Source organism: Alligator sinensis, unplaced genomic scaffold (genome assembly GCF_000455745.1).
Source record: "Alligator sinensis unplaced genomic scaffold, ASM45574v1 scaffold308_1, whole genome shotgun sequence".
Lineage (NCBI taxonomy): Eukaryota > Metazoa > Chordata > Crocodylia > Alligatoridae > Alligator > Alligator sinensis.
The window spans coordinates 1,888,098-1,915,309 of NW_005842041.1; the positions used below are offsets into that span (position 1 = coordinate 1,888,098).

The 27,212-nt window shown below is 41.3% G+C and overlaps 1 protein-coding gene across 4 annotated transcripts in view; it reads left to right on the forward strand.

Annotated features, from left to right (window-relative positions):
* Positions 1–27,212, forward strand: part of TJP2 (tight junction protein 2) — a 103,082-nt gene that overhangs the window by 45,457 nt on the left and 30,413 nt on the right. For all 4 annotated transcript variants that reach the window (XM_006022618.3, XM_025202979.1, XM_006022621.3 and 1 more), the window contains exons 2-5: positions 15,024–15,077; positions 18,003–18,127; positions 25,755–25,857; positions 26,596–27,163. In XM_006022618.3, coding sequence (XP_006022680.1) covers positions 15,033–15,077; positions 18,003–18,127; positions 25,755–25,857; positions 26,596–27,163 — 841 coding nt within the window. In that variant the 5' untranslated portion in view covers positions 15,024–15,032. The remainder of the gene's footprint in view (positions 1–15,023; positions 15,078–18,002; positions 18,128–25,754; positions 25,858–26,595; positions 27,164–27,212) is intronic.

Consider the following 27,212-nt stretch of genomic DNA (forward strand, 5'->3'; position numbering starts at 1 on the left):
GAGAACAGATATAAAAATCCCTAAGAAATATGGGGAAAGGCAAAATAGGAACCCAACAAATATTTCTAAACTTCTTCAAACAAAGCTTGCAAATTCTATATTCCCAACACATTTTATAGTGCTTATCTCAAAGTATTTGAAAATCAGGTATCTTTCATGTCTGGACCTTTCTATAGAAAATCTTGATTCTTATATTCTTGGAAGAAAGTAGGCAAGGCAAAAACATTTTCAAGTCAGGGTTTCATTGTAGAAGACCAAAGAATAATTCTTCTTCAGATGTATTCAGAATACCTTTTCACTCTGTGTGTCTGTGTGTCTGCGCACATTTGTTTTTACAGATTACCTTACTTTAATTTCAAAGCTACCTATATATTTAATGGTATGGTTTAGTTATTACTGCCTCTGAAAACTAAATAGCATAATAAATAGCTAAAACTATGACTGAATTATGGAATCTGCTTGCTAATATAGGAATACAGGCAGTCCTCGCCTTGCAACGTTTCGAGTTACAACATTTCTCACTTACAACATTTATAAATTGACACCCTGTTTCAACTTTACAACACCAGTTTTGACTTACAACACTTGATCTGATGCAATGCCATGCCAGCGAACAAGTTCATTGCGTCGCTCATCTCCTTGGAGAACATCTGTCCAAACTTCCTTGGACACTTTCTTTAAGAAAGCAGACAAGACTCCTGAAAAACCTGCAGCCAAGACTCCTAAGAAGACTCTAGCCAAGAACCCTTTAAGAAGTCCAACCAAGAGCCCTTCAAAAAGTCCTGCAAAATCACCTCAAAGAAGTCCTTCCAAATCAATATGATTGTTATTTACAATATAAATATATTAATGTAGCTATATTACTCATCCATAATTGATCAAGTACAAAATTCTGGGGTATTTTTGGTGAAGATAGGGTATCGGACCTTGGTTCAGGAACCAATCCCCCATTTATAACACTTTCTTATGAGAGAATTGGTTCCAAGTTGCAACGTTTCAATTTAGGACGTGGTTTTCAGGAACCAATTGTGTCGTAAATCCGAGGACTGCCTGTAATTATATAAATTGTCACCTTTTACAACATCTTTTTCTGTGGCTTTACAATATGCTTTATTTCATTCATTAAGGAATAGCTACCATTAGAGGAAAAAAAACAACCGAAAAGGCCTGAACTACTTAAGAATAAAATACTAAAGTGTATAATTTGCTTTTAATGGGTATAAAAATATTTCATGTGAGAAGGGTTTCTGCTAATATCAATGCTGAGAGACTACTATAGGCTGGCTTCTTACTTCTACTAGTGGGTGCCTGTAGATGTGCGGATTGTCTGTAATTACAGTGCATCAGAGCAGACTCAATTAATTGAGTCTTCTGGAGTGTGCTAATTGGCACGCTTCAGCACCTCAGCATCTTGTGTATTCAGCGTCCCCATGCTTCAAAATGACGGCTGAGGCACTTTAAATCTTCTTGAACAAGCTTTAGTTAAGGCATCCCCGCTGCTATTTTGAGGTGGGGACACTGAATACACAAGATGCTGGGGTGCTTTAATTAGAGCAGTTCTCAACCACTGTAATTAAAGTTCCCCTCCACTTCCCCCCCAGAGTACATTTAAAGACACCCCGTGTGTTTAAAATCATCTAATTCTGCTCAGTTTGAAACTTTTTTTTTTTAAACTTGCATTGTGCACAGAAGGTGTAAAACTAGTTATTATTGAACAGATAACTCCCACCCCCATTCCCCCTGCTTACCTTTTCTACGTTTGAAAAATTGGGACTCTTTTTCCCCTCCCCCCATGGTGTTGGCACCTGTGGAAGACATAGTGGAAACCAATCTTATCCAACTCTCCTAAGTAGTATGGGGAAACGCATGTGGCTCTGTGCTGTGTGTATTCTGTGGTAGTTTGGACCTGAAGTCTGTATCAAAGTGCCTGGTTTCTGCAGTTTTTTTGGTATATTTCTGGAGCACAGTTCTGAACTAAGAGTTGGGAATGGTACAGATTCACAGCTAAGGTGCTGTAGGATTCAGTGGCCTCTGATAATACCTTTTATCAGAGTCTGGGTTCTGATCTTTCCTTTTATATGGTAGGTATAACTTTTTTATATGCAAAAGAGAAGGAAGAAACCTGGAAGACAGTATGATCCAGTAGACAAGATATTGGCCTGGGAATCAAGAGTCCTGGTTTGGCTAATGTTCTGCTTTATCAGGTGCATCTCTGCTAGAAAAGAAACATTCTTAATTCTTTGACATGGGGAATTCAAGCTAGATTGACACAAGGTAAAATTCTATAGAAGTGAATGCAGTTTTTAGTTTGTGTGCGCCTTGGCAAGTTGAATCGCAGGCTACAGGAAATTCAGGGTTTCTCTTGACCTGCTAAATCAGATGAAGACCACTCCCTTCTTCTTGTGTATGGCTGATGTAGGTATAGAACAGCAACTATAATTTTATATTTAGGTGGCTGAGCCAGACAATTGCATGAGGAGCAGCAAAGTGTATTGCTGGGATATCTCCTTCATATTTTTGGATTGGGCATTGAGTCATTATGTTCCTTGGTCTGTTTTGGGTGACCACAGTTACACACTGGAGAGCTTTTAATTTTTCATTTGTGCATTAATTATCTGTACCTCCCATGGTTTGCGTGGATACAGTTTAAAGTTGCCCATGAGTGTCATGGAAGAGCAAAGCCAGGGACCTTCTGCATTGGATATATCACAAGATATTTATTTAGGACTTCCTGTGAACTCCATGGCCACGTCCACATGTTGTGTGGACATTTGGTTCCCAGGCGACAAGTAGCAGTGGCAAGGTTTGGAATAGATTGCCACCAGAGGTGGTTCAAGCGCGCCTACTTTAAACACCTTCAAGAGACATGTGGATGTTTTTCTTGCTGGGATCCTATGACCTCTGCTGACTTCCTGCCCCTGGGGCAGGGAGCTGGACTCGATGATCTTCCAAGGTCCCTTCCATCCCTAATGTCTATGAATCTATGAACATTGTGGGGCATAGTTATTGTGGGACTAGTGGAGATGTGTTGGCAGGTTTTACACTTCTTGTTCAGGCATGGTCTGGATCCATTTGGTTTGTGCCATAGGACGTTTGCTTCTAGTGATGAGGTTAGTGAGGTTCAGTGCTTGTTTAAAGGCTAGGATGGGTGTTTCTGGAAAGATTGCTTTAAGAACTGTGTCATCTTACAATATGAGTTGCAACTTTTTGAGGATTTTCTGTATAGGTTCCAGGGAAGGATGGTATGTCATAACTAATGGTGTACTATTCGTGGGGATCCAGACCATTCCTTCACACATTTCCTTCCTTTCCCCCCCACTCCCTTCTCGTCTCCATCCATTGTCTCCCAAACTGCCACTCATTTGCATTTTCACAGACCTGCATGTTGAAAATTAGCTTCTTTTCTACCTTGGAGAACACATACCACCAGCAGAGTCTCCCTACACCTTCAGGCGTTTGTGCCTGAAAACTTGCAAAGAACATTTTTTCTAGCTATTTAGTTGGTCTAATAAAAGATATCACATCTACCACAAGAACCTTGCCTGCCTATGTCCTTAGACCAACATGACTACAACCAACAACCCTGAAACATGGAAGATAGCAATAACTGATTTCTATAAAAAGTACATTCTTGTTGTTTGGTATCACCTTTGTTCAAGGCTATGGAAATAGGCTTCAGGATGGTTAGCATACATTCTACATTTCTCTTTAGTCGGTTTTAAGAACTATTGGCTATGACAATTCCATCTATTTTGTCATGATTTTGTTCACAAATTGTCATCGGATTAGATCAGTTCTCAATATATTGCTCAAAACAGTCCACTACTGAGTTCGATAGAATGTCTTGTGTGAGAGGTAGTTTGGTTCCTCCTGCTTTCTTCAGAGCAGCTGCTGCAAAGTGGTTGACATGGAAGTATTTTGCAATTTCAACAAAATTCTGCTCAAAATGTTTCTGTTTTGTTTCTACTGCCCCTCCCTCTTTGCATTTATCTCCAGATTCCTCCCCCTTGCCCAGATCTACTCCACCCCCAACAATCCTCTATTAATTTTTCTTGAAACTTTGCACTTTTAGAGAGGGGTAAGGGCTTGACTCTGTGTACACAAGCTTACAGAGAGACAATAGGTCTGTTATCTCTCATCTGTATATACTGCCGTTAACAAGGATGTTATCTCTGGAGACACAAATCCAAAGTTTGAGAACTGAAACAAAGCATCACAGAGACTGAGCACTGAGTCGCATTGGGTAGATTAGTTTTCCTTAATCTTTACAAATCTATAAGGAGCCTATGGGAACCCCATGATATTGGGCCCCTAATATAGTCCATGGCTTGTTGTGATCTATTTATAAAACTTTTCTTAAGGTTACATAAACATATTGTGTCAAATAGTATATAATTAGAAGCTACAATCCCTATTTCATGATGATATCTTTGAACTTTTAATATATCTTAAATTTAAAGCTATTTTCATATAGCTTTTTTTTTTAAAAGCATCTTAAAATAAAATTTAAAAAAATCTGATTTAAGTTAAAAAAAAAAAAATACATTTTTTTAAATATATATGTATTTTTTTTAACCATCGGGATTTGTTTTTTCTGGGGGTGTAGGGGCAGGGTGTTAAATCCACCTTGGCTAAATCTTCTCAGCAGAGTGGACTTGGTTGGGTCAAATGTGAAGGTGATACTGCAGAAAGCTGAGTAATAAATACAGTTTCTACAAGCCTCTAGTTACCTGACAGTTGCACACTTGAGGATGAAGGGAATAATATGTGCACCAGTGTACTTTGTCTTCTGCTCATTAAGAGCTGTTGGGGCATTGCTAAATGGGTGTCACATATTGGTGTCTGTTATTGCTTGTATAATATGTGATACTTATTTGTTTTGGTGATTTTGACATTGATTTAAACAAAGCTACTGCTTTCTTAACCTTTGCATACTCCTGTCTGGACAAGCGAATGGTTCCTTGTTTGCTTGAGTTGCAGATGCAACAGCACCAGTCACATTTCATATAGTATTGTGATGGTCTTCTTATCTTCTCATTCTCCCTATTTTTATCTCTGCCTTGCTGAAAATCAGTTGCACACTTTTTTCCAGTGCTTTTTTTAAACTATAGAGCTAACCTGAAAGGTAAAGCAGAAAGTGGCAAAATGGTGATCCGGTTAAACATCCTTTGCAAACTATTCTTATGGATCTGGCTTGTCTTTGGGTTCCAGGTATCTGAATTATTTGGTAATCTGGGACCTGTGACTTGATGCCAGCCAGCTACCCTGCAGAAGGATTTATTTCATCAGGACATAGGCCTGTACAGGAGGTAGGAAATTCTTCTCTTAATCTTTCTTCTGCTCCAAGTGAATCTGTGGGAGATGTGACCTTGATGCTTAGTTTTTTGCAAGATCTTGCCTCTATTTTCATTAAGGCATTTGTGAAGGCAGAGGCTCCCACGCATTCTTCTCTTTCCCAAGCACCTCCTGCTAAGATTAGTAGATCAGTGACTTCATATGGGGCTTTAACAACTCTGCCCTACACAAGCTTTCTCTTTCTTTAGCTGCCAGAGCTCCAAAGAAAGCTATGATGGATAGCAGTGTTTAGAGGATTATCTGCCAAAAGGGATTCAGTACAAGCAGTGCCTCCAATTCCATTCATAACTGACTCCATTGAGGAAGGGGAGTTGATATTGGAGCCTGAAGTTGAGCCATACAAACCACATTCATCCCGGATGGAAAAGAGAGTGATACTGTCTACCAAGTTTGCACGCACCTCCTGCAGCCCTGCTGAGAAAAGGGAAGTGGTGTCCTCTGATGGTGAGGAAGCACCAGGCAGAACATACTCATCTAGAAAATTCCTGGAGGAGGATCTACCCTACCTGTGCAAATATCTTACAAAGGAGCTTAAGCTAAAAAGTTCTACCTCACAGAATGGCTTAAAGAAATTTCCCCCTGTGGTGAAGGAAGAAGCAGATGATGCCATTCCTATCCATCCATCCATCCATCCATCAGCAATTTAATTAGAAATATCTGGCCAGATGCTCAGTTTATATTACCGGCTCACCTGGCTAAACTGTACAAACTTCCAGCAGAAAAAGAAAAGCTGTGGGCCTCTGCACCAAGAGTTGATTCAGTAATAGCATCTCTTTTCTCCTGGTCTTCTGGTGAGAGGTTTGCTCTCATGGATCCCTTAGATCGTAAGGTAGATGAAACTCTTAAGAGTTCTTATGAATTTGCAGCTAGCCAACTTTCAGTCTCCATTTATTCCCTTTATGCTGCTAGGTCACTGGTGGAATGGCTCAGGAAATTATTTCCATCATCTAAGAGGGCTCTTTCTAAGTCAACTCATAAGGTGCATACCCTTTGTGACCTGGCATCATGCTATCTTCATGATGCCACTCAGGATTCTCTCTATCTGGCGGCCCATAATATGGCAACTCTCATAGTAGCAAGGAGAGAGAGCCCTTTGGATCCGTCCCTTAACAGGTGGAGAACTTTCAGCCAAATTCAAACTTGTTGGCCTTCCTTATGATGGGGGTCATCTATTTGGGGGAAGTTTAGACGAGGCCTTAAAAGATCTTTCTAAGGCTATGGTAGTAGGGGAAAAAAAAACCCCAAGCCCCTGTCTCTTCCTACAAGAGACCTAACAGGGACATCAGGTTATTCTCCTTCCTCATCTAGACATGGTAGGTACAGATACAGTTATCAGAGAAACCAGTCCCTTCACTCCTCTGGGTACAATAGGAGATGCAGTGTCAATCATCACCGGCTTTACCAAGAATCCTGACTACCTTTTCTCACCAGGGGACCCTATGGTAAGGAAGCAGTTTTTCTTTTTTGTCAGTCAATGGAGAGAAACTTGCAGGGTTTTCTCCTTGTTATCCTGGAGATATCCTGTAGGCTTTCTGAAATGTCCATCTCTCCTTCAAATTCTCCTCTTCTCATTGTCTCAAGTCCTGGAACCTGGGCATCATCTGCAAAACATTCAAATTACCATACTTTTCCTCTCATGCAAGAGATTATCAAGAAACTAATTTGCTTATCTACAAGCCTGCATGAAAAAAATAAGGCAAATCTTTCACATCTAGGAATTGAAATAATTGATGTGAGCTGTGTATCACCAAGATACTTCTCTCTGCATGCTAGTGCCTGCCTAACAGCAGAGAGATTGTCTGCATTATTTTACATTTCTTTCCAAATTTGTCTCAGTCCCACATCTCTTTTCAAAGATGCAGACTACCTACCTGCAGACAGGTGGCACGGAGCTGTCGGTTGGTTGCTTGGACAATTGTTTGCTTCAAGACTAATTTTTACCAGAGTCCGTAAAAGTTCTGATTCTGAAAATACTGGAATACCTCCATCTAGAGATGGACACAGCCAAGAGCCTGTTCTTTGCTTTTCAACACCTCACCCTCTTGGGAATGTATTTTATGATTTGTGCAAGAGGAGCATTCTTCAGTTTTGCAACAGAAGCTTTTCAAGCCTGGCACTTAGATTGGATGCCTGACTGCTCTGCTGGGTTCAGTCTTTCATATCTCTTTCACCTGCTTACTCTGGTGCCCACAAAGGTTGGCAAGATCCAAGCAAACTAAGACCTCACTCTTCTAATCGCTCCAGAGGTGTGATCCTACTATTACTGCACAGATTTAGGTTCAATCTGCAAGTTTCCAAGTTCTCAAAACTCGACATTGTCAGTCTCTTCTATTTATTTTCTTCTTTTTCTTGTTTAATATTAATTTCTTGTTTGGAGTGCTCTGGACGCTTTGATTGTGGAACAAAGAAGAGCAGTGACAGGGCAACAAGTCCTGAGCACTTCAGTGTGATTGCAGCTGCCTACTCCAGCAGCAAAATGACATCTGAGATTTAGAAACATTATTTACAGGTAAAAAGGTCCTTCTGGCTATATTATTGTGGGTTGTGTGTATAGCTTTAGTTTTTAAGATTTTTGTCCTCCTTAAGCCTGCCAACCCAATTATAAAAGGGGTAAAATATATTGTTTACACCTTTGTTACCTCCATAGGTATATCCATGCTTTGTCTTTTGAGTTTCTGGTGCCTTTTTAATAGCGATGCTAAAATCTTTGTCCATCCCAAATCAATGCCTTTTTTGTAGTTTCCTGACTTCTGTAGCTGATAATCAGGTGTGTATTAATTGAGAGGGGTGTTATGTATTGTATTTGTTTTTTGTCCTGTTTTCTCTTTCTCCTCTTAGGTGCTGAATTTGGCTTTTGGTTCTGCTACCTAAGTTTTAAAGCACTGTGAGGTCTCCTGTTAATATGAAACAATTTGTCTTTTTATGGTAGTGTCAGAGAGATGATGGTGTGCTGTTGACAGCTGTGCCATGTTTCTATTCTGGCTATCCTGGTCAGTGCTGACAGGTGTAGAAGATGATGTGGTGAAGCTCATAGAGCTGGACTCTATTGAACCTGTCTCCTTCCACACACCCTCCTTTTTTAAAGAACAAAAAGACCTTCCTTTTTCTGTCAGAATCTTAAACTTTCAGCTGTTACATAGTTATCCCAACACGGAAAGATTGAATTTGCAAGCTGGTTTTTTTTTCATAGGTACATGCATGCTAAATTTGGCACAAATGTCTGTTTCTCTACAAGCTTGACATTTTAAGCTAAGATTCTGTGAAGCTTTCTTACATAAAGCCTAGGAGGAAATTTTTTTTTATTATAAATGTAGAAGTTTACACCATTTGCTTTGCACTTATAGTATTGGTATGTTACCTCATTTTCTAATAAGGTGATCTCTTGGGATGTATGGCTAACTTTTTTTTTTTTTTTTAATTATTATTCCTCTCCCCTCCCCCCTTGTAATGCTTGTTCAGGAGATTAATAGAATTTGCAGCCATTGAAGATACTGGCTTGCTGTTCTCTTGAATCTGCTTGCTTTGTGTTTAATAAGGCAATATAAGTCTCTAATCCTGCAGTCATTTAGACATGTAAATAATTTTACACATCACACATAAGGATTAGCTGGGCTGGTACTGAACAGTTACATTGTAAGACTTATGATAGTCAAAGGTTGTTCAATATGGTGTTAGATAATAGTCTTCAAATAATTGAGCAAAATATTCAGTTTCAACACAGAATGCTGTTACCACCCTCTGAGATTTTAAATAACCACAAGTTCATTTCTTAAACTATCTTGTCTTAAAGTTTCTGGTGTATTTGTAGGAAAAAGATTGCAAGCACTACATATTTGAAATGTATACCTTTGGTGTGTATATACATATTGATCTGTTGTTACAGTTAATTCTCCTAAAATAATTAAGATTAGTGTGCTGGGTTGTTTTTGTCTCTTGGAAGAGGAGTTTGATTAGGTATTGGGAGATTTCTCTGCTGTGGTTTTGATGTGTTACTGTGTGGAACTGACTGCAGGATTTGTTGAGTATGTAGGCCACTATTGTATTAGAATTACATAACAGTGTTCAGTGGTGAAAACTGATGAAAAGACTGGGATGGATAGAGTCCCCTTAACAGATTATATCCTGCAACAATGAAGACAGCTCAAGCTCTGCAGAGAATATGGGCACATGCAGTGAAAAAGTTGAGCATATTAAAAGGGCACGTGAGTTGCTTTTTATTATACATCAGACTTAGTCCTCCCCCTACTTTTATAACCAGAAAAAGGGTTTTTTTTGTTTTAGGGGGTTTTATGTAAAGAATGCTTGGTAGTCATCAGGCAAATATTGCATACATTTTGTAATAATTGTCAGGAACAGTTAAAATGCTTTAGACAATAGGTTGGCATCTGCAGTATGCACTCTCTTGACTAGTTTTGTGACCGCCACACTACCTATTCTAGTTACTGTACAAGGTACAAATCTACCCTGCCTTCTACCTGACTTCAGACTAACATGGCTAACTAAATACCCCTGCCTACATCTGTCTATTCTAGGTACCTCTCCTTTTGGTCATAGGTATATACATACCAAGGGAAAAAAAACAAATTGTGATTTGTGATATTCTAATCTGAATAATGTTTGCTGCCTTTAACTAGAAATGAGTGATTGGTAAATTACTGCGAGTTTCAATTCTATAATTAACACAGCTCTAGAAAGCTAAGTAAACCCGAAAAACAGTTACTTTTAGTAATTTTGATAAGTAAATGGGTTTTTTCCCCATTTTTATTTTTGCCTCTCCAGCAGTTTTTCTTTGAATGTGGTAATGCATAAAGTCCTGAGACCTTAACAAAAGACAGTCATTTGTCTAGCTGAAGGGAATGCAGAAGGGGAAGACTGATATGTAACAGTCTGTAGGAAAAAGGGGTGCTTAAATAAACAACCACCTGGTGCACTCTGAATTTAAAAAATCATAGCCGCCTTGGAAATATTGTTCTTGGGGTGTAAGGTTTAAGCATGGTCTGGATGTAGTCAAAAGTTCTACAGTGGTGGACAGTGAATGGTCTCTTCCTCCTTCTTAATCCCCTGCTTTCCATTTATGTCGGCACTGATTTAGTATCTCAGGAATGGCAAAGTAGCAACAAATTTTTGAATGTGAAAGAGACTATTAGTTAGAGATTTAGGACAGTGCAGATTTTTTTGTGTCTAGTGGGCTACAAATCGATACGCCCCACTGTTTTATCTAGCTTGTATATTTTTAGGAACTATTTTCCTTAGCTTGGTAATTGCACTATACAAAATCAGCTTTGCAAGTACCTAATGCCCTTTCTTTTCTACCATAAAGTTTAGTAACATTTAGTAACTAGAAAGTCACTTTAAAATAAACTTATACAAATATATAACATAAAAGCTAAACAGAGAATTTCTTAATTGCCTATTCTCATAGTTATAAACTTTAAAAATGAACCTAGACTCTTTTAAACTATGCTTATATTTCAAGGTGCTATTCCTGGACCTAACTGAAGCCAGGTGGGGTTGTCCCTGTGCACTCAGAAGACTGTCCTTGATAGAACCTTTTGCAGGACCTTAATTATTGATGATATCTTTATTAAAAGAAGTAAATGGATTCCTTTTTTCCTTCTATTTTTTGCCATAACCAACCAACACTCAGCTGTCCTAATCCATACTCAAGCAAAATAAAGTTTTAAATGGTTTGTTCTTTGCATGACACATTTTGTTTTTTATGGCTGCTTGCAGATATGGGACCCCCCAAAAAACCAGACAAACACAACAGCACTTTACTTTCATCTTGGCATGCCCCCACACCAAGCACAGTACATGTCCAAAAGAGGAGTTGCATCAGTTTGACAGGGCTCACCCAGCATCTGTATAGCTTGCACATTTCAACAGGGCTTTTGGCACTTTTATGTAATAGCTGATTGAATCAGATTGGATTTTATTAGATAAAAGCGCCAAAATCCTGCTGAAGTGCATGAGCTATACAGATGTTGGGGAGCTGGGGTAAAGTGATGCGATTCCTCTTCCATAAAGCACTGTTAGGTGGTTTGGGGGGTTTCTTTTTTCCCCCCCCCATGGTTGTCAGTGGCCTACATTGTAGATGAGACCCCCCTTTATTCGCTTGTGTTCTTCCTTGTGAGATTCCTAAACTTTTTCTTTGTGTCTCCTTCTCCTGACAAAGTCTCCACTATTGTAAATCTGCAATCCCATAAATCAACTCCAGAAACTTTCTCCACCTTTGCTGTGCTTTGCATAGTTTCCTGCTCTGTGGCAATTGCCTTCTAGGATTAGGAACCATTCCTGTAAAGCAGCCACTTCATAGACCTTCTGGGTGGGTGAGGACATTTGAAAAGAACCTAGAGTTTCTGGATGAGCTGGCAAAACCACATTTACCACCTTCACCTCCCTAGGTACAGAGTTGGCCTCAGGGGGTTTTGTGGGTGGGAGATATCTGAGTTTTAACTACTCTCCCAGCAGTCTATTCATGCAGAAAATGAGCCTTCCTCACTGTCCCTTCAGTTCGAGCCATTTCACATCATCTGTTCATACTTTTAAAGCTCTCTTCAAAGGAAACTGCTAGAATTTAAATGAGATCTGATGTCACCTTTCCCACAAGCTTCATATAGTTTTATAAAAAAAAAATTCTAGAAAAGCAGAATTGAACAACTCATCAATGGGGGGGGGGGGGGGGTGGTGAAAGGTGTTTGGGGTTCTATATAGGATTTTCCTGTGTTTTTGGAGTGGGTAGAGAGAAACAGTAAAGTAGTAGCTAGCTGAAAGATTGTCTAGTAAAAATAGTCAGCTGGTGACATGAAGTGCTTTGAATTGCACAGAAGATGATTGGACTGACCTTGTTTCAACAAGTAGGTTAATTTTATTAACCTAGGGCATGAATGTTAAACAGTTATAGTTATACCTCTCTTTGACTTCCTTGGTCACATGAGAAGACAGATATTTTAAATATTGGTTTTATTACAAATGCCTCACTCCCCTCCCCTGCAAAAAAGCAAACCTAAAAACAAGCCAGAAATACCTACACTTCCATTCCTCATGTTTTAGCTTTCCTTGTTTTCTTGGGCATCTAATGTTTTTGTTTGCAAATTTAGATTAATCTATTTTGAGTGAGAACATCATTATAAATATTATCATATTGTAAATCATTAGCATATGCCAACATAATTATACTATTTATAATGTATTTTTGTATCACATGCTCACCGAAATGAACAGTCAATATTTTGGGTACCCTTTAAATAACATAAAAAAGGTATTTTCAATTTGTTTATACAATGATTCCACACTGAAATGCTGTCGTCATCTCTCAACTTTCAAGGTTTGCCCAGAATCCTTTGCATGGATTCTCTCATTCATGACTGGGGTTCTTGACTTGACTATCCAAGAAAATAACATAAATTGCATGCTTAATAAAGCGGGATTCTGCTATTAGAAAACAAACTATATTGAAACTATTACTGGGCTTTCTGAAGGGGTGGGGGTGGAGTATAGAGGAGTTATTGAATATAGGGGGACCTTTTTTACACCACTAGCTGTACCACTTAGAATGCTATTTCTATTCTAGTCTACTTAATCCTTTTTTTTTAAGGCCAAATTTTCCTTTAAAGTAAATAAAATACTTTTTTATTTAAAAAAATATATATTAAAAATCCATGGAAAGTATTTTCTTTCAGTCAAGAAAAACCTGAATTGCAACAGAGTTTGTACACAGGTGGTTTGGATTAGGAAATGCTGTTGTTCTAGTGCCTTGTGCCCCCAGTCTTCATAGGTTACAGTTCCCAAAGAACTATACCTCCTGTGAGGCATCACATCCATCTGATTCCCATGATGCACCACAGGGTGTTGGCAAGAGACCCTACATAGTGGAAGTTGTAAATGTAGTCGGGTTGTAGCTTTGGTTGTTTTTGTTTGGTTGGTTTTTTCCATTGAAAACTTAGAATGTTCCTTGGAGTGGTGGGAGGGAAAAACACGTCCTAACCAGCTTTAGTTGCTATCCAAGGGCAAGTGATCCAAGAGACTTCACACCATCTTATCTCTGAAGGCCTCAGTCCCAACTATGGTACTATTCAGGTGGCCAAGGTTTTGAGACGGGTTTTTGCTGGACCTCAGTAATCAGTGGCCTATCAACTGGGTACCTGGTACAGTTGCCCCCAATGTTGCCCTACCCTTGTTACACCACTGTCTGTACTAGTAGTTGTTGAAGTTCAAATTCAGGAAAACACTTGAGAGGTAAATACATGTGTGTGCTGTTGACTTGGGCTTTTCTTCCAAATTTCTTCTGAACTCTTACTTATGCTATTGGTTAATATCGACACTCTCCCTTGCTCTTCTTTGGAATCTGAGCCAACTATACGGCTGTCTGAGCCCCTGCCTGTCAATGTTTTAAGGGGCAAAAGTCCAACACTAGTTTGGCAGGGCAGTTCTGTTGAACTAGAGCCCCAACATCAGCCCAGAGGTGGTATTCGGTTTGTCTGCTTTGCTTTTTCCCTGCCCCCTCCCCCCCCGCCCCATTTACTTCGGGGGTGGGGGGAGGGTGGGAATTCCTTCCCAAAATGTATCGTTGCTAAAAATTTTAGAGCATCCTCATTTGTGTACTCATGCTTTTAGAACAGGGGTTCTCAATCCCTGGGCCGTGGCCCGGTACCAGGCCACGAAGAGTTGGCTGCCGGTCTACAGGAGAGTTGGCTGCCACAGACCAGAAGTGACTGTGGACCCCGGCAAACTGTGGACTGGAAGTATACTGAGTTAAAAAAAAAAAAAAAGGGGGGGGGGGGTGTTGACTGCCGGCCCACAGTATGCTGGTCACTGCTGGTCTGCATCTTGCCTGTTCATAGTTTGCTGGTCCACGGTCACTTCTGGTCCACGTTTTGCTGGTCCTTAGCATAAAAAGGTTGGGAACCCCTGTTTTAGAATGTGGAACCAAATAGTCAAATTTCCCATCATTATTCAGAAAACTTTTTGCTGTGTGCATATTCTAAATCCTCCTGAGGCTTAAATTCATGTTATTTTTACCTTTTTATCAAATTTGGATAACTTGTAGAAAACACAGGTTTTCCAATAACTATCAGATCATCTGTAAGTACACAAGTATGCACAAAGAGAGGATGTCTTCATGGGGAAATGGAAGTATGGTTGCTACATGCAAAACATACTCAAGTTAACTTTCACCTGTAAAGTAGAAGTGATGCCAGGGAAGTTGAGGCAACATGGACTTCAGTGCCAGCTGCCACAGAGTACGTATCTGAGGTCCACAGAGAACTTGTTGAAGGCCTTGCTGCCCTGTCTTTACTCGTATTGTTAGAAGACCTAGCCAGATTTAAAGCTAGTTTATAGTGTGGGTGGGCATACCCAATCCCATTTTTATTGGCTGGTCAGACATACGTGGCGTATGTCCTGACACGTGCATAAACATATGCACATATTTAACCAGCAAAAGTCTAATACACATTTCTTCTCCCATACTAACTACTATTTTTTTCTGTTAATTCCATTGTCACTTGAAATAAAAATTAATTTGTTTCATAAGTGACTCAACCAAAAATTAGAATACAGGTTTCTGTTTCAACAGTTTTTGAATATGCTCTTTCAGACTTTTTTGTTTGGGGTAGTTGTGTATTGCTAGATGACTAATCTTTTTTTTTTTTTTCCCCATGCAACAGACCTCAGGCATGGAAGAGCTGATATGGGAACAGTACACTGTGACCTTACAAAAGGTAAGTGTTTGTGTGTTAGTTTTCAGGTGTGCTGCTGCAGATTTTTGTCAGTACAATTGGGTTGAAGCTTGTTAATGTGTTTCCTCATTTACCATTCTAGGTTGCCATTGTAGGTAATCACAATTATCCTTTCTAAGTGTATTTTTCTAAAATTTACTATAAAAATAGACTCCATCAGGATGTCATGTCTGTTACTGTTCAGTCACGACAGTGCCAGTCTAATGCAACAAGGGCCAACCTTATTGGTAACTGTGCCACAAGTAAGCCTAGCACCCTTCCTGAGTGCCACTCCGATCCTTTTCCTTTAGGGTAGTGGTTTTCAACCTTTCTTTTATTTGTTGGCCCCTAAAAATTTTGAACGGTGGTGCAGACCCGTTTGGAAATTTTGAATGGAGATACAGATCCCTTTGAATTGTAAGGGTGGGTATTCATATACTGTTGATTGATCGTAGTTATTATGGACCCCTTAGACATAGTCTGCAGACCCCCAGGGGTCTGCAGACTACAGGTTGAAAACCACTGTTTAGGCAATCTGCTGCTCAGCTTTCTGATTCCTGCCCTGTGCTCCCTGCTGTATCTGCTGTTATGTTGCCTGTTCCCTCTCTAATCTGCCTCATGCAACACAGCGGCTGCCCATGCTACTTGTAGCACCCATATCACAGGTTGGCTGCCACTGGTCTAGTGCAGTATGTACCAGCCAAATAGATAAACACATAATTTGCTAGTCTAATACAAAATCCAAGTTACTTTGTTAACAGCTATGGTTACTGGCAGAGCTTTCATCTCATGGAGCTTTCATGCACACACATTTTGAAAAATCAGTGGAAATGTATACCACTATTCTGAAGAGAAGAAATTGGTGCAATAACAATTATAATCGTGATTATTAAATCTGAATACTGCCTCTCTCCCAGTCTTCCTCAGTACCGACACATTTTTATTTCTGTCCATCCCAGATCAGTGATTTCAGTTCCAGCTCTAAGCCACCTTTGTATTTTCTGATTCTGGAGATGTTAGGAGTAGTGTTGATTCCCCTTACCTGGCTGACTGTAGCCTATCTTGACTCTGTGGGTAAAGATTGCTTACTCTATAGCAGTGGTTCCCAATCTGTGGTACACATACCACCAGTGGTATGGAAACAACCTGTCAGTGGTACATGGCAGCAGCAGGCGGGGGTGCTCGGGGCACTTATGCCCGGCACAGGTGCCTGGCAGGGTGTGGCTGCGGCCACTTCCACACTTTTTACAGCTAGTGCTCCCTGCATGCATATGCAGCTCTCACACTCACCAGGCATGGGGGAAGGAAGCCCCATGCGCTGGAGCCAGCTGCCTTCCCCACCAGGGCTGTGCAGTGTGGGAGGAAAGCCCCAGGCACTTTCCCCTGGTGGGCAGGGAAGGCAGCCAGCTCCAGCATGCAGGGCCTCTCTTCCACGCCCGGTGAGTGCAGGGAGTGCAGGCAATACAGTCTGGCAGAGGATGCTCCCCTCACTGATGTGCAGTGCTGGCCATAGCTATACCCTGCCAGGCACCCTGAGCACCCCCACCTGCTGCTGCACCATGAGGGATTGGGGAGGGGTCCCCATACAACCCGCACCCTCCATCACACCCCACAACCCCTCCATGTATATACAACCCCCCAATGCTCCCCCATACACTTCCCTCTGCTCCCACTAAAAAAAACCTAGTTTTTCACTTCCATCAGTGGCAACACGTGTGGCACTTTAAGTGTTACAAAGTGACTAAGGGATTTAAATTTAAAGGGAAATACTAGAGGAAAATAATTCTGCATTTTTCTCTAATCCCTTTCAGTTGCAGTAAACTTAGGTTACTTGCAGTTTGTATAGCGGGTGCTACTGCAGTTTATTAACCTTTTTAGACTCTAATCACCCCTTTTTAGATTCAAAACATCCCTCAAAAATTGTTGGCTCTTAGTTTTCATTTATTTTCTGACTGCAGAAAAATAGAGCAATTCTTCTGTTGCAGAGAACTTGGAAAGATCATAACAGGTCAGAATGTTTTTAACGCTGTGGATCCTATTTGAAATCTCTGAGTTTATTTTGTGAATCCTGTTGACACACCTTGAAAGGATCTCAAGACCCCCATGAGTGCTGTGACACCCTCACTGAGAATCACTACACTATTGGCACTGTAGCAATAATTAAATGATTAGTCAACATACACAACAGATGGAGTGCAAAGCATGCATCTGTGTATTTACTTCTCTGTACTCAGAATGTATTGGTGATCTTGTTTAGCATACAGATAGAAACCTTGCTTGTTTTTCAGTAAGTCCAGTATACACTGTTTTGGTTTTGTTAAGAGTTCCAAAAGCCCCACATTACAGCAACCTACCCTTTCTCCAGAGACAGATTTGACAGAATTACTTTCATGATAATGTATGAGTTCCTCATAATAGAAGGTAACACAAAGCACTCATCAGCTAAATGTGTGTTTATCAGTAACAATTTTGCACCCTCCATTTCATGAAGAAGTAATTATAATTTTGATAATATCTCATATTCATTGTTAATTGCTAAGAAAATAGCTCTAGGGGCTCAGGCATTCATTGAAGAAATGCAGCGGTTTATACAGTAAATAATTTGAGACTTGCTAGCAGTGGAGGAAACCAAGAGCAGAATTGCATAGGGAGTAACAAGTCCTGTCATCATTTCTGGGGTGGGGGTTGGACAGTCTGTCTGCTTAATTTTTTTACTTTTGTGTTCTAACACTTCCACTTATTTTGGGGATTGTTCAGTTCTAGACCTCTGCATTTCAACATACAGATTACATTATTGTTCAAAGAGAATATTTTAGTGATGATAGGAACATTACGTTAGTCTTATTCTTTTTCTCTGTATCAAAATGCAGTAATATTTTGGATGGAATTGAAGTTCATAGTGTACATTTTTTTTTGTTTTTGTGAAAGGACTCTAAACGAGGCTTTGGGATTGCTGTTTCTGGTGGCAAAGATAACCCTCATTTTGAAAATGGTGAAACATCCATTGTTATCTCAGATGTGCTCCAAGGAGGCCCAGCAGATGGACTGCTTCAGTAAGTGTGCTTCCTTCTGTCCTTTTGTATTTAGCACACTTTTTGCATTTTGTACTGAGAATAAAATAAGGTTTTTAAAGGTACAGGTTTGGTTAAGAGCTTGTCCCAGTGACTTGATCCATCTAGGTTACTGCTTACATTAGGCCTGTGTGCTTCTCTTGCTGTTTTGTAAAGAAGTTGATCTACTTGAGTGGTGTTAAGGGATGCGTTGTTTTGTTTTTAACAACGTAAGTGATAACATCATGCTTAAAGGAATTTTAAAAAAATGGTTTGCTTTTCCCAGCAGCCTTCTCCCTACCCTTCCCTTTCTCTTCTGCATGCACATGGACTCATTTTATCTTTTAACATTTTTCAAGCCTTGGCTTGCATTATATGCATGGCCCTGAGGATACAGCCATTTCTGAAAATCTTTTGTCTATACACTTACCATGCTCATTTAGGCATTGGCATGACTAGACTTGATTTCACAAAACTCTTCATTTTCTCTGAATAGTTCCACCAATGGTATAGAGGTGGGGGCTCTAGTGTGGACCTGCTAGCAGTAAGTGCCAGAGTTTTAACTACTATCATCTATGACTGCCCTGACCACAGTCAGGTGACGCAGCAATTAGGAGGCCAATGTCTTGTCTGTACTAGGGGTGTTCAGCTTGCAGGCCAGATCTGGCCCCTGGCGCAGGATCATCTGGCTTGTAGGGCGCTGTGTGGGTCTGAAAATTTCTGAACCTGTAGAGAATCCTGTGAGTTAAATAGTGTGGCCCTGTGAATTGGATTGGTCACACAAGGTGCAACATGAGGCCCCATCTGGGCTTATTGACCGGCTCCATGCCGCTCACCTGGCCTGCAGGACCAGACGATTGAGCACCACTGGCTAGGACTATTTCTGCCATCTTGTGGAGCTGTGGTATTGGAAATTTTGGGAGAAAAGCTGATTTTATGCATTCCACTAGACTAACTAGGAAATACTGCCTATAGCACTGGTTCTCAACTTCTTTGGACATGAGGCACCCTCATTTGACTCAAGGCACCCCTCCATAACTTCTGTGAATTGAGTAGCACTCCATTTCAGATACAAATATATATTACAGCGCTTACCTCCTTGCAGAGAGTCTGGGTAGGGCAACAGAGAGGAGCCTGAGCCTGCATTTAGCTCCTCACACCTGCTTATTTGCTCACAATTGAGCACCCCTTCAAAAGATCTCACCGAACTGAAGAGTGGCCTGGGCCCTTGGTCTAGAATCACTCTGTAGTGAGAAGTCTCTTGGGTTCTTTGTCTGAGGAACACAATGCTCAGACCCTGTAGTTCTCTGAACATGCCTAATGTTTGAAGCTTCTCAATGATTTTAATCTTCCTCCAATGAGAAGGTGAAACCTGAGCACTGTTTTGTTTTGGGGGTTTTTAGCATATAACTCAGTAGCCAAGTGCATCTAATCAGGGAGCTTCTAGAGACATTAAGGTAGTGAGTGTAAACTGGCTTTTCACAAGGCAGCAGATATGCACAATGAACAGCTGTTGTAACTTGCCCTGTACATGTTGTTTTCCTTTCTGGCACTTGAAGTGTAATGTATTAGTTGTACTGGTTTAGGAGATACTTGGTCTAGATATACAATTTTCAAAGCATGTAGCATCTGAGGAAATGGACTTCATGGACAGGTCAATTCTAAAGTCTTTGTCACCAATATCATAAGGGGAAGAAGAGTTAGTGGTAAGAGAACCAAAGAGAGTAGAAACTGAAGAAACAGACTGGCAATTTATGACCAGAAAGGGGAAATTGAACCAGGGGAAAGAAGTATTAAAGCAGTATCTACTACTTAACAGATCAACTAATGAGGAAGCCTGTCTATTGGAGAACAAAAGACAAAGGTACAGGGGGATATACTTCATGGGCATCTTTGAGGTATGAAATAGGTTCTTCCTACATCTTAAGTAGGAAAACAGTTGTTATTGCTAACTCTATGTGAAGAAGAGTGACCAGGAAATTCAGCAAAGGATATAAGGACAATGGGATGAAATCTACCTACAGCAAAAATTCAAGAGGTAGGAGCAAAATTGATTGGAATTATGTCGTCATCATCATCTGGCAGATCTTTTACTATTTGTGTTGCGCATTGGAACAAATATGGCATCATGTGGAACGCCACAAATTTATATAATACCTCAGAGATATTGGAAGTGAACTAAAGAGGAGGGAGTCCAGAGTCTCTGAGGAGGGAGTCCAGAAGTATCTCTGAGATGCTTCCTATCCCTTGAGGGTGGGAAGACTGAAGATATTGGGCCTAAATAATTGGCAGTGCGCTTGGTGATTAAGCTGAAAATTTTGACTTTGTGAGATGCTGGGCTGCGTTCTGGGGGGAGAGAGAGGATTGTAACAATGGGATGGTAGGTCTGGATGCTAATCTTCTTTGGGGATCAGATGGAGCAGCCAGGAGGACGTTAAATTATAAGCAGTATAAGAGGTTAAGAAGTGAAAATGTAGTATGAACTCAAATCCTCTCCATCACAATCAAACTGAACAGAGATGTCAAAGCATGTGAAGAGAACAACATGCTTAGTTATAGATCTCTCTTTCTCTCTCACACTCTCTCTCCCCCCCCCGGAATTTGGGTAACGAGTCAAATGAATTGGGAATTCTAGCTGAAGACAAACTTGACAAAATGTGTATTAATACAAATTATCCCAATTTTTATGGCGGGGATTTTCATGCTTTTGAGTTGTTGAATAATTTAAGAAGGAAGAAAGGTGCATGGAGGGGCAGAGGGTAGCACTGTAAATCAAAGATGACATTCCCTATTTTATTCTCGATGGAGTCACAGAAATGCATTGTAGAGCAGAGTACAGAGCTGCCCGAGTGAAGTAAAACTGAAATTAACCTGACTAATTCGGGTACTGGTAACAATTTCAGCTGCAGCTGTATGGAGCTTGGTACAGGTTCATATGCTCTGCTGCTTGGCAGATTGCTGTGACTTAGTGCAGGCTCGTAGGAGAGTATGAACTCAGAACTGCAGAGCCTTTGAGTGCATATACACCAGCATTCTCACTAACAAAGTAGGAAGGGACTCGTGGTTAGTTACAGAGCTCTGAATCAAACTAGAGGGTAGGATGAGATACTCCTTGAGCACCTGTTTGTACTGTATAAAAATAAAACCCTGCTATCTTGTGAGCTTTCAAATTTGAGAGATGTATGCTGGCAATTTAATGTAGCCAGAAATAAAACTTTATTTCTTATATTGATTTTTCTGACCCAAAAGGTCAGTGTCAAGTTATACTTGATTTCAACCTCATTCTAATATATAAAATCCAATTAATCACTGAAGTAGAAGCTGGTGGTTGTCTAGGCATCAGTGATCATGACCTGATTACAATATCAATAAAAATTGATATACAATATAAATGGAAATGCACATTAAATGGATTGCAAAATAACTTACAGGCAATCCCAAAATAATTATCAGTGAGGACTCCTCATCTAGTGGAGGATGTTTTTGATGGGGTTTTCAGGGATCAGTGCTAAGATCAATGCTGTTCAACATTATAACTAGTGATTTTGAAGCAAAATCAGTGCTAATTATACTTTATGAATAATGCAAGAATTGGGAAGATTTTCAGAACAGGGAGAGATCATTGAATCCTAAAAATGTAGGGCTTGAAGGGACCTCAGGCAGTCATGTAATCGAACCCCCTGCTCATGGAAGGATTCTCTTAGTCTAAACCAAGTGTCCCTGTCAAGTGTCTCTCTAACCTGCTTTTCAAAACCTTCCAGGATTGGAGATTCCACAGTCTCTGAGTAGCCAGTCCCACAGTTTCCCTTGCCACAGTTTAAGGCCTCACTCCTTGTCCTATTCCCTATGACAGGGGTTTTCAACCTTTTTAAACAGTCTCAGTTTCAGCTCATATACCGCTTTATATTAAAATTATTTGGGGGGGGCTGAGCACAGATGCACATGCATGCATGTACACCCCTCCCCCACCTCCTCCAGCAGGTAAGTCTGTCGGGGAGGGGAAAGGGCCATTCAGGCGGTGGGGGCTGCAGATCGAGGCCCCCACGGTGAGGGAGGAAGTGGAGCACAGACAGGGATAGGGGCTGAGGTGAGTGAGGCCCCGGCCGGGCTGCATCATGGGACAGTTGGAGCCTGGGTGGCTCATCCAGGGGTGTGGGGGGTGCTCCTGCAGAGGCCCAGGGGTACATGCCCCCTCTTCCCCATATTTGCATTGGGCAGAGGCAGCTGCCACCACACTGGGCTTTGCGCATCGCTGCAGCTGCCCCAGAAGCAGTGCAATGTCATATGCATTCCGCCACTGGGTGGGCATGGGGCACGGTGCAGCCCAGTGGTGACAGGCACGTGGTGTTGCACTGCTCCTGCATGCAAAGCCTCACACTCAGCAGCAGCCGCCTCTGCCCTGCGCTGCGTACAGATCAGGGTGCAGGCAGCAGCAGGAGCTTCCCCCACCCATACCTCCTACAACTTTAAGTACCCCTAGGGGTACACGTACCCTGTTGTCAACCAAGGGTACGCGTACCCCTGGCGGTACTGGGGAAGGCCCCAGGGGGTACGCAGCAATAGCGCAGAGAAGCAGGGAGTGGGGACACCACCGGCACTTTTGTTTTTGCCGGCGCCATGCACCACTGGCACTTCTGGTTTTGCTGCTATGCACTGTGTGGGGGACCTCTATATAGCCACTCTTCAGGTATTTGAAGACTATTATCAAATCTCCCCTCAGTCTTTGTCTCTTGAGCCTGTAATCATTTTGCATCGGTCTCCACTGGACATTTATATTGTCCATGTTGTTTGAAGTGTGGCATCCAAAATTGGATACAGTACTTAAAGCATTGTTCCTCCAGGACTGAATAGTGACACTCCTGTTAATGCAGCCTTTCTTTCTGACTCCTTCAGTTCATGTTCCACTAGAACCCTCAAGTCCTTTTGCTGTAGAAATGTAGACTCATTTGAACAAAAAGTTGGTTTATTCAACCCAGTGTAAGTGTTACACATATAAGAATGAGGACAGCAAGCTCTTTCTACAGAATAGAGAATTGAGGGAGAAAAAGTCCAGTTTGCAAAGGGTTATAAGGTTGACTTCCACCCCCCCCCCCCCCCCCCCCCCCCCCCCAGGTTGACTTCCCCCCCCCCCCCCTCCCCTTTGTCTCTCTGAATATAGTATTTGTAAAACTGATTCTGGAATACCATGCATTTGTTGTGGTGTCCACATTTTGAAAACAGTATTAAAAATGAAAAAGGGTCTGTAAAGAGTCATGATCTATTCAAGTCCTAGGGAAAATGCTTTGCAAAAATGCTTATGCTAAAAATACTACTGAAGAATAACTTGGTTACAATGTATAGGTACCTCTATGGGAGAAAATACAGTACCACAGGTCTGTTTTAATCTAACACAAAATTGCAGAACAGCAATTAGTGGCTGGAAGCTGAAGGCAGAAAAATGCAAACTAGAAAGAAGGCATACATTTGTAATAACAAGAGTGTTTAGCTACTACAACAAACTCCATAGGAGTGTTGGATTTCCTGTTTTTTTGTGTTGTCAAATCAAGACTTATAGGCAGGTCAATACTGCCATATGCTGCACCAGTGAACATGCCATGAAACAAGCCCAGCCCACTTGTTCCCACCAAACCCTAGAAATGAAGCCCTAAGTATGTGCCAGAATGCATGGTGGAGATGGAGAACCTAAGAACAGCTTAATTTATAGAATTTGGCACATGCAGAGAGGAACATGTGAATTGGATGTCCTTCCCAGTGCTGCTCTCTGAAAGCACCTGGATGCTTCTCTGCAAGATTTGCTTTATGCAGATACCCTATTATTAAATCTGAACACCCCATTATTAAGCCCAATAACTTGCAACTGCATAAAATGAAAGGATCAGGATGTCAGTTTAGATAACTACTGGTGACCTTTTCACTTTAATTCTACAAACAAACCTGGTTCAGAGTGACCAAGACAAATTGGAGGATTGGCCAAAAGAAATCTCATGATGTTCAACAAGGACAAGTGCAAAGTCCTGCACTTAGGATGAAAGAATCCCATACACTGCTACAGGCTTGAGACCAACTGGCTAAGCAGTAGCTCTGCAAAAAAGGACCTGGGAGTTGCAGTGGGCAATAAGCTACATATGAGTCAACACTGTGCCTTTCTTGCTGAAAAGGCTAACAGCATACTGGCCTGCATTAGCAGAAGCATTGCCAGCAAATTGAGGGAAGTAATTATTCTTCTCTATTCTGCACTGGTGAGGCCACACCTGGAGTACTTACTGTGTCCAGTTTTGGTCCCCCCCACTACAGAAAGGATGTGGACAAGATGGAGAGAAACCAGCAGAGGACAGTGAAAATGGTTAGGGGGCTGGGGCACATGAGTTTTATTAGGAGAGGCTGAGCTTATTTAGTTGGCACAAGAGAAGACTGAGGGGGGATTTGATAGCACACTTTAACTAACTGATGGTTTGTTCGAAAAGAGGATGGAGCTAAACTGTTCTCAGTGGTGACAGATGACAAAATAAGGATCAATGCTGTCAAGTTGCAGCAAGGGAAGCTTATGTTCACGATTAGGAAAAACTTTCTCAGTAGGAGAGCAGTGAAGCACTGGGTGGTGGAATCTACATCCTTGGAGGTTAAGGCCCGGCTGTACAAAGCCTTGGGTGGGATGATCTAGTTGAGGATGGTACTTCTTTGAGTAGGGGTTTGCAATAGATGATCTCCTGAAGTCCCTTCCAACCCTAATTTTCTATGTTTCTAAATAAGATGTTTTCAGCTAGCATCATCCATTTTTTTTTTTTTTTTTTATTTTTTTTTTTTTTTTAATTCTCTTCCAGAGCAGACAGAGGTTTAGGGTACAGCTGTTCAGGGAAATATACCAGAAGTGGAGTAAAGGCTGTAGGTCTGCAGGAAGGAGGCAGGGGGAGGGAGGGAGGCAACCCTGTTGGAGGAAGCGATCTAAGGGAAACAGTTAAAGGTATAGCAAAGTAAGTTATTGGATACCAAGTTCTTTTAAGTTGTTGTCACTGTTTGGAAATCAAGCACACAAAGAAGCATTATTAAAAAAAATTGTTAAAGTTGAAAGAAATCTTCACCCAAGGCTGGTCTGTCCTATCCTGTGGAACCTGCAGCCACAGGGGGCCCCACAGCCAAGGGGCTGTTCCCCCATTGCCCCCCACTGCCTGCGCCATGTTTAAAGTGCTTGATGCAGTCAGGGAGCCCCTTCCCAGCCGAGTGGGGAAGAAGTTCCTGGCTCTGCTCCTGCCCCAACCTCAGCCCCAGGGAGGGAACACAGCATCCCCAGCACATGCTGCCCCCACCCTGCACCCCTCACAGTGCAGCCCACGTGCACGCAGCCTGGCTTTGACTATTTTATTTCAGTGAGTTTATACCACAATTAACCGCAATTTTGATTTTTCACTGGATCAGGGGGCCCCAAAAAATTGTGGGATGGCCCCGTCTTTACCATGTGTCACTTATTTAAGGTCTTGCAATTCATGTAGCCTACCTACATATTTTTAAAAATAACTTGATCCTCTTTATGGGAACAAAGGTAATGTAATGGAAAGGATACAATGAACAACGGTGTAATTCATTTTCAGTCTTAAGAGATTCCTTTCTAAACTCTCATGCTTTTCTTTTACAGAGAAAATGACCGGGTGGTCATGGTTAATGGGACCCCTATGGAAAATGTTCCCCATTCTTTTGCAGTGCAGCAGTTAAGAAAAAGCGGGAAAGTAGCTACAATTGTAAGTTGATTCTTACTAATTATATGCACTACTAGTGTATGTATATACCCAACAAGAGAAGGAGCATTTTGTGCTAGGTGTAATTTACATACACACAGTAAAGCAGACTGTCCTAACAACCTTGCAAATTAAACAAGCTAAAAAATTGGAATGGGGGGGAATGTTATCATTCCTAGTGTACAGATGGACAACTAAAACACAAAAGGAATGATATGATGTGATCAGTGTTGCACGACTATGCCATGGAAGAGCTGGGAAATGAATCCAGCTGTCTTGATTTTTAATTCTGTACCTTAACCATATGATCAACCTCAGTTGATTTCTGTTTTTTGGGCGGGGGGTTTGTTTTTTAAAATTAAGAAACAGAAAGACAACCTCTTCTCAAGGAGGTTATAGTCCAAATGGCTGTTGTCTGTCCTGGCTCTTCCCTTAACTAAAGAATAAAATTTGCTTAAAAAAAAACCCCTCTCACATTATCACCTTGTAAAAGTAAAAAGCCATTCTTGCTCCATTTGGAAGAGTGGAACTAATGGAATATTTTAAACTGTAGAAATGAACCATATTTTTTTTAATTATATTTTGAGAGCAAGACTGTTTGAAATAATGCTTGCAGGCTGGAGGGGGATGTACCATCACTTTCACAACATTTGTATAATTGTTCCTCAGGATTTCAATTTTTAAACATTTTAAAACCTCTATTTGACAGTTGTATGTATGTTTTTATTTTTATGCACACAGGTAGTGAAAAGACCGAGGAAAGTTCAGGTCACTGCTCTGAGGAGAAGTCCGTCTCTGGACTACGATGATCGAGCTCTTGATGTTGTGGATGACCAAGCCGAGTTTGATGGCAGAAGTGCAAGAAGCGGCTACAGTGATCGGAGCTGGCGTGGTGGCAATGGAGGGCGCAGCCAGAGCTGGGGAGACAGTCCTGATCGGAGTTACCGACGAGATCAGGATACAGGGCGCGCTTACAGCAGAGATCGCAGCAGGGAACGCAGCTACAGCAGAGATCAAAATCGTGGCAGGAGCCTTGACAGGGAGAGAAGTTTGGACCAAGAGCGTAGAAGAGACCGGAGCAGGGGAAGGAGTGTTGATAGAGATGATGGCTATGAACGTGGCTACGGTCAAGATTACAACCACAGATCTCAACCTGACCTTAGATATGAAAAGGAAGTCAGGAATCGTAGTCGAGACAGGCTTTGTTCCCGCAGCCCCTCACTTGAAATGCGCCGCCAGCATGAGCTCCTACAGCGGGTCCAAGATGGGCCTGTCGGTGTTCTCTTAACAAAAAATAAATCCAATGAAGGTAGGTGTATGCAAAGTAATGTGGAACTTAAGACACAATTCTGGTGTAG